Raw genomic sequence first — 12,492 nt, forward strand, 5'->3', positions numbered from 1 at the left:
AAATAAATCGCATTTGATACATATATAGAAATATGTAATAATATAGTAATATATGTATCATTTTTTAATAACATAAAAGCACTAAAATTTGTCCATTTAGATCTTGAATTTTCATCTTGTTATCTTAAAGAATCACACATTTATACGTAAACTTAGTCCTGTATTATATGCTTCTATAATAAAAGCACCATTCAAAACATGTAGAGAATTAGTTATTTTTTGCTTGCAATTGCACAATTGTTTGCAAATCAAGAATCGTCTTTTCCAACATTTCAAACCAAGAAACATTAGTCAACGAACATCGCAATTGATTCGTACAATTATTGGTTGTCACAGTATCAATTAAACTTGGAGATATTGTACTGATGTTTGTAGAAATATTTTCTGCTTGAATATTGTTTCTTGATATGGTTTTATCATCTCCAGAATCAGAAGAAGTCATATCATTTACTTCTATTTTGTCTTTTTCTTCGATGTTTATATTAGAAACGTTTTTTTGCTCATTAAATTCTTTGATTGGTAAATGTAATTCTTTATCATTAGTTTCATTGTTTTCATTTACCATAAATTTACGTTTTTTCGTAGGAGCTTCTACTTCCTGTTGATTAGATTCTTTTACTTTAATAGCTCTGGTTCGAGACAATAACGTTTCTAAAGCTGGTAACAAACTACTTGGTGGCTTCAGTCTTGTACTGCTATTGTAAACAAGAGCTAAAGCTCTTAAATCTCCCGTTAATCTATGTGCAGAAGCTTGAATATCTACTGCTTCCACCATTGCCACCATAGAACTAACTAAATTGTCAATAAGTAAGCAAGTTTGTTCAGTCAATACATGATTAGCAAGTTTTGGAAAGAAGGTCTTGAGAAAAGCATGAATTGCTGGTATTCCTAATGACGATCTTTCATCTAATAACACAGCATCTACATAATCCACTGTATAGGAAGAACAAAGAAGAGATGCAATATGTTTTCTGTCTATATGTGTAGCAGCATGAACATCTAACCATAATCTAGGAAATAAGGCTAAGTGTAATGGAACACCTGTAATCAAATAATTATTATAAACTATTTTACTTCTCAAATTTTAGATAGCAAATAATATTTACCTTCAAATCCTAACATAGCACTCAGATTAACTAATGTATCTGTCATACAATCGTTATTAATTGCCAATCTGCACATTACATCAATGAGTTCATGATATGGTAAATAAAATTCAAGTAAAGCATTATCATATTCTGGATCTACTCCTTTTGATGCTTCTAATTGAGAATGTGGTACTGCCATCTGAACCATTGGTCTAGCAGGTCGAGTAGGCATTTTTCCTGGAGGAGTAGATCTTCTTGGAAGATAAGGACCAGGTGGAACAGCAGCATGAGATTCTTGAAGAGCTGCATGGCAGTGTGACAGCAATGGTGCTAAAATTGAGATTGCTTCAGCAGGAACAAGCATTACAAGTTCTTTCAAAAGATCTATAGCAAGATTTCTCATATCTGGAGGATTATATGTATTTAACAATGTTGCTAATTTTCGTAGAATATCTGGCCATTCTTTACAATTTGCTAATATATTTCTTGCATCAGGTCCATCTCTAGCAGTTCTGATACATCGTACAAGTTCCACAATAATGGCTATAAGTTCAGCTAAGTCACCAGCAACATGACATGCTGTGGCTTCATGATACATGATATGCAACATATGAAATGCTTCCAGAGCCATACTTAATCCTCCATTATATACAACATAAAGTCGATCATCATCTGATTCAATCAGAATACTATAAAAAATTGATTAAATATATCAATTTATAATACAAAGACAATATATATATAAATATTTTAATTTTTGTTTTAAATTGATATGTATATAAAAATAAAAAAAAATATTATTAAATATATATTATACCGAAATGCAGAAATAAGTGTAGCCCAACATGATCGTCCATCTAATCCTTGTAAGTACGAAGATAAAGTTCCTCTTCTGAATGATGCAATTTCAGCTTCTTCTTGTTCTGTTTGATCAGAATGTCTTGCAACTAACAATTGCATTAATTTAAATAGTTCATCCACAGCCTATGTAAGAAAAAATAAATTTTATTTTTAAATATAAATTTTATAAAAGAATAAACTTTAAATTAATAAAAATTTTACAGTCGAATATTGAGTAGGATGAGGTGTTATATTTTTGAATGCCCACTGAATATTTTGATGTGCTGCTAATTGTCTCGTGAAAGTGCGTGATTGTTGACAGCATAATCGTAATAAACCATAATAAGCAGGTAACATTACTCTGTTAAATAATACTACATCCTGATCTTCATGATCAGCACTAAAAATTAAATAAAATTTAAAAATTATTCTCAAACATATTATTTCTGCAATAGTAACTTTAAATTAAATAAAATAATGCATACAGTATATAGTTAAATGCAATGTTTTTAGTTATATGAGGATTATGAAGTATAAGAGCAACATTTTCCGGACAATCAGAACAAACATGATACCAAAATAATAATACAGCTTGTTTATTATGATGCACTGGAATGCTAGGTTCAGAAAGTTTTGGATGAAAAAGTGTCCATAAATCATTTAGATATTGTCCGAACTGAAAATAAAAATTATATAATAATACTGATTAAAATTTAATATTATATGAAATACTTACCATTAATTTCTCTGTTTTAGAAATAACACAATATGTAAGTAATGCAAAATAGGCAGTGAGTTTCATTGTACCATGAGTTTGTATATCAATATAATGTCTTGCAGGTTGCAATAATCGTAAAAGTGCAGTATATATTTTATGCAAAATTAAAGTAGCTTCTGGAGATAATTGTAATTCTCTAGATGTATTGCATCCTAAACCTAATCTATGAGCACTGCGATAACCTTGTCTGAAATGAGTAGATGGAACCAATGATACAAGAAGAAAAGCAGCTGCAGAACGAACTCTTTGATTTGAATGTTCCAATAAAAAATGTTGTAACCATGTATCTAATCCTTGTAATACCCAAGCATGTGCAAGTTTACTTCTTGTAACGGCTAAAGCTAGCCATTCTAATGCTCCATGTGGAGCAACTCTAGCTGCTTCCCAAACTCTGCCTAAAATTAATTGAGTCATACATGGCAATCCACTTAATCCTGAGCTTTCTGTTAACAATGTTAATAATTTGAAAAATGGTTGGCAAACATCTGTATGTTTTGTTATAGCTTGAAATATCATTGTTATAATATGTATTGCTAATCTATCATTCCAACGACATAAAGATTGTATCAAGTTTCGTGTTTGATTAAGATTAATAACATCTCGTGTTTGCTGGTATAAAAAGGGAAACCCTTTACCTCCTGCTACAGCACTAAGATCTATTGGAGACAATGATAATCTAAAATATAAAAATATAATATATAATATAATGCAGTTCTTATATTAAGTAAAATTAATAAACTATTAAAACTTTTAACTTTACCTATGATCAGATCCTCTACTACGTTCAACTAAAGTTGCTATTAAGGTAATCATCTTGTCTAAAGAAGCAGGTCTCAATTTTTCTGTTGGCATAGCAACAACTTCTTCTTCCTCTTCTTCTTCACTAACTGCATCAACAAATTCGTGTGTTTTGTGTCCAAGATAAAAATTTATCATAGTTGATATAGCTTGTACTCTTATTAGAAATAATGTTTCTTCTTCACCCATTTTACTAAATTCATATAAAAAACTGAAATATTCAGTAAGATGTTTCAAATGTTGTTTCGCATGTTCCATAAGAGACAAAAGCATTCTTACAAATCTTGTCACGCATGATCGTGTGCCAACGGTATTTACGTCATTTTCTTCATCACAAAGAAGATATAAAGGTGCTTGAGTAGCGCGCAAACGTTGTATCACATGAATACATAACCTTTGGAACATTTGTCTTACCATTTGATTAGGGCATTTGACTAGAATTTGAATTGGCCACCATGAATCTCCAGCCATTTTTTCAAGAAATCTAGCACATGCACCAGCTGAACCATTAAATTGTTTTGTTAACAATTCTACCCATTGCACCATTGTTGGTTTTTCCTTGGCATGAATAAAAGTCTCCATAAAAAACGATGTTGAAAGATCTGCTGACATTTCTGTTATATCAGATTGTATAGAGAATAATGTTTGTGGTATATATCCACATATTTGCCACATAAATGTAAAGTATGTATGTTCAAATATATTTTTATCTTGTAAAAAATGCATATTATCTTGCCATATCCAATCTTCAAGTTCTTTATTTAGTTCTAGTGGTGGTAATTTATTAGTATTTTTATGAATCAATGAAGAAGATTGTCGTCCATTTGGACTTGAAACAGTAGCTTCTTCTTCTTTTGCTTGATCTCCAGGATCAGTGCACCATTCATAAAATAGCATGTATGCTGAGTTTGTTTTTTCAAAACTAAAATCCATAAATTTATCTGTAACAGAATCATAGGTTTTACTTGTCATTTCTCCACCAAAACATTCTGCTGCTATTTGATTTGGATCAAATGGCTTAACTTCTGCATCATTAAATAAAAACCATTTATCTTTATTAGGAGATGTACGATCTCTAATAAAACTATAATAATGTCCACCATCAGCTGTGCCAGTATGAACTGTTACACCTATTAAATCATACTGATAATGTTCCATTTCTATATTATCATCATCATTTAATTCTGATTGACAATCACTTTCTGATTTTCTTTTTTCAAAAGCTTTCTTTTCTTCTTGATAATGTTGTGGTATAAGTTTTTTCTCAACATATCCAGACATATCTAATCTTAATGGAAAACTAAAATGTGTATTTACTTTTTCCTTTGACATAGTTCCCATATTAAATGTGTATCTCATTGTATTAAAACACAATATATGTGGTAATTTTTTAAAACATGCTCTTTTTTCTGCTCTTGCTTTTTTACCACATTGTGAACATGTATACATATTATCACCCTCTAAAGTATCTTTAACTGTAACTTCATCTAAACTTTCATAAAGATTTCTCATATCAGCGACTTGGCAACGTACAGTATAAAATTCTTCTAGTGTTCTACTTACATGTTCACAATCTAATGATACAACATTATTAGAAATTACACCACAAAATAATGTTTTTACTAAATTTTTTAAATCTGATGTCATTTCTTCTAATTTTGATACAAGGTCTATAAAAAATTCAGCCATATCTTTTTGTTCTCCAGTATTAAGAGGTTCATGATTCATGGTATACACTCGGCAAAAACTTCGAGGATTATATGCTTTTCTTTCAGACTCTAGAAGATAAGCAAACATTCTTTGTAATTCTCTTAATGTAAGTTGGTGTTTATTTGCTCTATTACAATCAGCTCCTAATATAGAAACACGTGCTTGTGGCATCATATACAAATGCTGCATACAACTAGCCATATAACAAGTAGCACCTAAATTAGTTAAACCAACATATCCACAATCAGAGCGTCCATCTTCATGTGGCCAATAATCCCATGGATATGGAGAATGAGGACCAGGTTTATGTTGAATTAATAATTTTTCATGAAGAATTCTATAATTATCTGGAGCAGATTTTACAAGTTCGACTAAAAGATCAAAAGCTGCTGATCTGGAAACTTGACTTTTACATTTTGGTACATGTTTTGATCGAGGATTAGGCAATGCAAATAAAAAATCGAATACTTCATGTAATAAATTTTGTCCAATTTTTCCTTGTTTACAAGGTGGATTATGTGTCATAATATTGCAAGTAAGGTTTAATAATCCAACTAAACCATCATCTTCTACTGTATTGTGTCGTGTCTCAAGATGATCTCTATTTAAAAGTGAATCAATTACTCTTATTGCTAAAGCTTCAAGATCTATTGTTAAATTAGAATCATCTGAACCTTCTTTAATAGTTTCTTCTGGAAGAGAATCAACTAATCGACAAACAAGCCAAAAATAATCTCTACAAGCAGGTCCATATGGTTCTTTTCCATCATCAAGTACTGGATGTAAATGTAATGGTAAATCTGGTTTTCGATGAGAAGGTTGCATTGCTTCAGCAATTACAAGGTGTTCCAATAAAGTATTTAACATTGGTACAATCAAACTGGGATTAGTAGAATTTTCATCTTCAAATCCTGTGGTTCCCAAACATAATTTATATAAAGCTGTGCAAACTTCTCTTCTCACTGCTGGTTCAGGATCTTCCAACACTAATCTTCTTAACCAAGTTTTTCCAAATGGTTCTGAAGATGAAAAAAGATATTGCTTAACTGTTTCATTACTGTGTACCCAACAAACCAATAAAGCCATAGTGTAATGTATAACTTGTGATCTTCCAAAAAGTCCTGTTTTGTAGTGATTTGGATCTCTTGGTAAAGATGCTTCATTTAATATACTTGTTATTCGAGACATAACAGCTTCAACATTCATCATCGAAAGCATCACTTCACTCAATTTAGGTACAAGTAATTTATCTGCTTTACTTCGTTTTTTTTCTTCTTTAACAACACCCAAATAACAAAGTTGTTTTAATAAACTAGCGAGACAGTCCTGCTGCCATTCACTGCCATCACCTTGTTCCAAACAACCAGACATAAAAATATCAAATAAATGACGTAAACCTCCATGTTGAACAAACAATGTGGACCAAGTAATATCTTTTTCTTTGTCTTCATGATTATCATCTATATCGGCGTCACCTTCGTTACCAGATGTAGTAGATGTACAATTCACAACAGAGGATTGATTCGTTGTATTACGTCTACTTAATGATTCTACTATATATAAAGAATACATTAGTTTTTGAGGACTAGCAGGATCTAATAATTCTAGCAAGGTTGTTTCTCCTAATTTTTGAAATCCTCTTAGTAAAGTTGGACTAGTTGGTAGTAAAGTTAATGTATCCCAAACTCTTCTTGAAAGTACTTGGGCTTTTGTATGAGGAATTTCCTGTCCTCCTTTGACAATTGTTTTCATAGCACTTAAAGTTCTCATTAACGTAAATAATTGTTCAAAATATTGTGGACGTAATAACAATAAAGTCGGTAAAGATTCTCGAGGAGGTGGTGGCAAAAGAGATGGTGAATCCACATCTCGTTTATTACATCTACCCGTACTATTACCTCGACCAGCGCCGGGAGAAATAAACACTAATTGACCATCTTTAAATCCCATTTCTTGCAATGTTTTTTCATCAAAATCAATAGTTAATTCTTGACCTTGTGTAATCATCCTAATTGGTCCATCAGTAAGTAAAGAACCTAGTACTGAACTATTATTTTGACCAGCATTTGTATTGGATGATGATTTTTCTTGATTATTTTGCGTATCATCCCACCATTTAGCAACTTCAGCTCTTAAATCAGCTACATAATCGGTACTAAGAAGAGTGAAACTTGTTTTTTCAGGAATTCCTGCAGGCTGTACAAATATTCTTAACTGTTGGCCTTTTTCTGAAGTATTCATAGCTACATGACTACCGGCACCTCTACCTTCTAGTATCCAACGTCGCAAATGATATGCATACCGTTTTCGGAATGCTTCTAAATGTGTTCTTAATAGTAACAAAGCTCTTTGTATACAACGTAAACTAGCTTCTTCATTTATTTCCAGATCAGCACTAGCTGCAGCAAGGTGAGTCATACATTGTGAAACAAATTCTGCTTCTTGAGTTAATTGTCTAGACATGTAATATCCATTTAAGTATTGTATAGCTGCCATACTGACATCTGTACTTTTTGCTTTTAATGCAATTCTCCACAAAAAATCCATACCAACTGAATCCACATCTCTTAAAGGTCTGTCCAAATGTGCAGCAGCTAAACGAGCTAAATTACACAATTGTTGAAAAAGACTGAGACCTGTCATACTAATAGTTTCAGGTGGTAAACTTGGTAATTTACGCATACATAAATGTTTAAGTGTATCCATTCCAAGTGCATGTTGTTCTGTTGATTTTGCTTGACTAAGCAACCAACTAAATAATTCATCTGCACATGTAGAATCTTGTGACAAACATTGCCATAATATGTCCACCTGTTCGAGACTTAGACGAAAACAATCAGGTGAACCTAAAGGTGAAAAAATAGAAGATAAAAATTGTAACCTAACTTGTATTTCCGTTTGATGAGAATATAAACTATTTTTTGGCCCTATACTAGTATACGTTTTCAGATTATTAAAGAAGTGTTTCATCATTCCACGTTCACGATCAGCCCATGTTGTTATTGTATGTGCATCCATTGCACCAAATTGTTGAAAACTGGCAAGTAACTTAGGTAATAATCTTAAAGATACAACTACAGAACGATTAGTTGCAAGATTTTCTAAACAACCTTCTATAAATTTCATAGGTATCAATCGATCAACATTGAAACAAAGAAGATTACACAAAGCTTTTTCAGCTTCCAAAGCTAAACCTTCTCCTAATTGACCAATTTTATCATCTTGCAAAAGATCCCATAATAAAGTATTTCCAGCTTTACATACAGTATCCAAGTTGAACTGAGAACTAACACGTGTTACTGTTTGGCGAATACTTCTTACTTGTGAAGGACGACAAACAGAGCGCCTGATCGTCATTGTTGGATGAGAATGATGAGGATGATAAGCTTGCATTTGTATAGCTGTTAAATGACGCGCAGCTAATTGAGCTAATTCTTCCTCGCAACCACTTTCCTCTCCATCAAAATCTGCCATATTTTTTTCACTTTTATTAGATATTCTACTACTATAGGATCCTTCTTCATCTGAAAGCATTTCGTCTAATCCTGAAGGTAAAAATGTAGGTCCAGTCGCATGTACTAAACCGGCAAGTTCTGATATAACAGCACCAGGTCCGTCTGCTGCTGCAAGAACACCAGCTACATCACTATCATCTTCATCGTGCGAAGTATCTGCAGAATCAGGAGCTCGATCTACATTATGTGCTACTAATGACATATATTTATTTTTATTAGCTCTTCTTAAAAGTGTTGCTGTTGTTGGAACTTGTTGATCATTTGGATCTAAAGCCATTGCTTGTTGTTTTACACGATCTAATGCATCAATATTTTTTGGATCATCAATAGAAACTAATCCACCAGTATCTAAAGTACTGTTTAAAACATCTTCTGGCCTATATTTCATATCTAACATTAAATCTTTAGTCTTTATGTTATTTTCTTCATTAACGATACCTTCTAATGTTTTATCTACAGTAACTAATGAACGTTTTTGAGGTTTTTTCCGTTTTCTTAATACTTTTTTCTTTCTTTTTTCAATCGCAACTGTTTCCTCTGTATTGGATTTTTCTGTATCTGCTTCTGCATCTGATCCACTCTGTTTTTCTTTTATGTCATCTTGTATATTACATGTAGAATCTTTTATCGATTCAGCAAAACATTCAGATTTTTCTATTGTAGGATCTTCTCCTTCATTTGAACTTGTTTGTACAATTGCTGTGCCCATACTTTTTGTTTTAAATGGACCTGTTAATATTTATATTATAAGTCATAATTTAAAGATAAAAATTTCAATTATACATGTAGCATACCTTCCCCATCACTACTATCACCTCTTGCTTGTTTTCGTGGTGATGGTCCTTCTGATGGTGCAGGACTAGGTTCTTCTTCATCCTCATCTGGACTGCTTCCATCTATTCCACTAGGATCACTAGTACTACTACCACCAATACCATTATTACCTCTTAAAATCTCTCTATTTTTTATAGATAAACCTCTTGGATAACCTGAACCACCTGCTGTCCAAATAAATTTTATCAAAGCAGATGCCAGGAATAAACTTTGTTCTGTATGATCTTTTGGCTCCAATTTTCCTAACAAAGAGTATAAATGTAAAACTGGAGTTGGAGCTAAATGTTTTACTAAGGGTGCCAATAAATCATATACTGGACGACCGCAGTGTTTCAATTGTGCAGCTTGCCACATAGTATCCATATCTGAACATGTAATTCTACCTTCCATAGCTAAGAAACTTAGTACAATATGACTTTGTTTAATAACCTCTACATGCAAATTTGGTCCAAATATATGAGCTATTATATTATTTTCTGTTAACCAAGCTGCCAATGCATGGCCCACTTGTTCCACTTCAGCGACAGTTTCACTATTGCAAAGTTCATTGAATGCAGTGATATGAGCATTTATCTGAGCTATTCCTGCTAATCTCATTGTTAAAGTTGTACTAGTAAAATATTTAAATGCTAAATCCAATCCATCACGATCAAAACTTGGTAAAACAGCATCAATAGGATCTTTTACTGCACTCCACATGAAATCTAAGAATAAAAAACTATTAATTCACAATTGAAAATTAATATAATTAAATATTAAATTGTTATGAAAATTAAATTGTTTTAATTTTATTTATTTCAAAATTTACCTGCCATTGTTCTAACTGCTGGTGTGCGTAATTCTTTATCTGCTAAGCGACACATATATTTCATAACACGACTGCGTAATGGTATAAAGAGCTGAATAACACTACCATAATTCAACCAAAGTTTTAAATTACAAATCACTGCAACCATTGAATGAGCAAGACTAACAGGTAATGTATTTTCCATATCAAAACAAGCAGACATTAAATTGAAACCACCTTGATGACAAAATATAGAAACTGCTCTAATTAAAGGAGCTGGCACTTCTGGGTCATGAGGTTCACAATATCCTCCTTCATCCTTCAAAATAATGAAAAAGTAATGTATAAATATATAATATATTTAACAAATTTATAAATTTAAACAAATTTATTTAACTTTATTTATAATATATTATTACTTTTACTGGAGCTAATGGATTAATTGCACCACTATGTTTCATTGCAATATACAGAGGAAAATTTAATAAAAATATTTTTGAAAGAAGATGGAATAATTTTTCTCTATCTTGTTGAGACCAGTTTTGTTTTGTTTGTGTTTCTATTTGTGCAAAATCAGAATTTTCTATTTTATTTTCATCTATTTTTTCTTCTTCTTTTTCATCTTTGGATAATACTTTTGTTTGTTGACCATTTTGTTGTATAATTTGTAATTGTTGTAATGTACATAATACAACACTTTGTGTTAGTCTTATAAATCGATCAAAATTTTTTATTTCTCGATAACAACACATGCATTGCCTATAAAAATAAATGAAAAGAAATTTTTAAAATAGAAATAATACAATTATATTAAAAATTTAATATATATATAGTTTATATAAAAGTTTATATAAAATTTACATAAAAAACAAAAATGAAATCAGACCTTTGAACCCATTGATTAACATAATGTAATGTTGTATCCACATCCGAAATACAAAGTGATGCCAATCCATCTTGTTCCTTTGATGATCTTTCATCATCTAAATATAAATTATAAGTTAAAATAAACAATATAAAAATTTAATAAATAAAATTTTATAAGCAAAATCAATTTAAGAAAACATTTTTATATTACTATTATTATTTTTTTTTATATCAAATATTTAATCCTAATTTTAATAATAATTATGATTTTTGTAAAATATAACTTATTTAAATATTTTATTATTTTATATTTAATATATGAAATATATTCGTGCATTAGACTTTAAAATCATATATAAACGATGAGGTTATATATATTATAATGTTATAAACGAAATTTTATAGTATAAAGTTAAATATAATTACAAAAATAATTTTTACAGTAATTTTTTTTCTAAATTATTTATATTAAAATATTAAATGATGATATAAAATAAAAATTTATAACATGTTCGACAGTACAATAGGTTAATGTGAAAATATTGTGCATTTTTGCTTACAGGAGAGCAGAAGATCGTGAAAGTCAACACATACATCGCACATGGTTTTCTTCCCTTTAGCCTCTGAAAGGCTTTTAATCACGTTAAGTTCATCACTCAACTTCACCACCATCCATTGCAAAAGTTGGTAATATTATTAAACATTTGTATTCTTGATTATCCTCAACACTTGATTAATTCGTTAGTCACCATATTGCTTTTTTACGCAGCTGCGTTCACTTGCCGCTTACTTCAGATGAGCAGCAATAAATAGCTTTCTATTTTTTTGTAAATCTTTTGTATTTACAAAAAAGTAATATAATAACGTAAAACTATTTCACTTTATTATTATTTATAGTTTACAAATATATCTTATTTAAATAATTTTTAAAAAATTTAATCTTATGCTTATCAATATGAATGTCATTATGACAGAAGACAGCTGATCGTCGCCATATTTTATTGAAGTAATATGATATATAAATTATTGTATCAGTACTTCAAACTAAACTACTATTAATAATATAAAAATCAAAAATTTATTTTTTTTATGTACATAAGCGATAAAATTAAATATTAATTAAATTTTATTTTTTTAACTTAAATATTTGTTTAATTATTTAATTATAGATTTGATTATTTAAAATATATAATTTATTTATAATTTATAATATTAATAAAAATTATAATATACTATATATATATTACTAAATATATAAATCTTTCAAAAAATTAT

The 12,492-nt window shown here is 30.2% G+C and overlaps 1 protein-coding gene across 1 annotated transcript; it reads right to left on the bottom strand.

The window, feature by feature from the left end:
- Positions 1–139: 139 nt before the first annotated feature.
- Positions 140–12,222, bottom strand: LOC102679790 (ubiquitin carboxyl-terminal hydrolase 34). Its single transcript, XM_006616449.2, has 12 exons — positions 11,778–12,222; positions 11,237–11,333; positions 10,770–11,109; positions 10,372–10,669; positions 9,524–10,267; positions 3,467–9,458; positions 2,665–3,382; positions 2,414–2,604; positions 2,151–2,328; positions 1,906–2,072; positions 1,107–1,777; positions 140–1,041 (listed from the first exon to the last, which is right to left on the bottom strand). Exons 1-12 carry the CDS (start codon positions 11,887–11,889, stop codon positions 209–211), a joined length of 10,341 nt encoding a protein of 3,446 aa, XP_006616512.1. The 5' UTR covers positions 11,890–12,222; the 3' UTR covers positions 140–208.
- Positions 12,223–12,492: the final 270 nt, after the last annotated feature.

This window comes from Apis dorsata, unplaced genomic scaffold (assembly GCF_000469605.1).
Source record: "Apis dorsata unplaced genomic scaffold, Apis dorsata 1.3 scaffold_265, whole genome shotgun sequence".
NCBI classification, from domain to species: Eukaryota; Metazoa; Arthropoda; class Insecta; order Hymenoptera; family Apidae; genus Apis; species Apis dorsata.

Coding starts and splice junctions, on each gene's coding strand:
- LOC102679790 (XM_006616449.2), bottom strand. CDS start 11,889: ATGGTGGTGAAGTTGAGTGATGAACTTAACGTGATTAAAAGCCTTTCA. Junction 11,110..11,236: donor GTTAATCAATGGGTTCAAAG/GTCTGATTTCAT, acceptor TTATTTTTATAG/GCAATGCATGTGTTGTTATC. Junction 1,778..1,905: donor ACACTTATTTCTGCATTTCG/GTATAATATATA, acceptor AATTTTTTATAG/TATTCTGATTGAATCAGATG.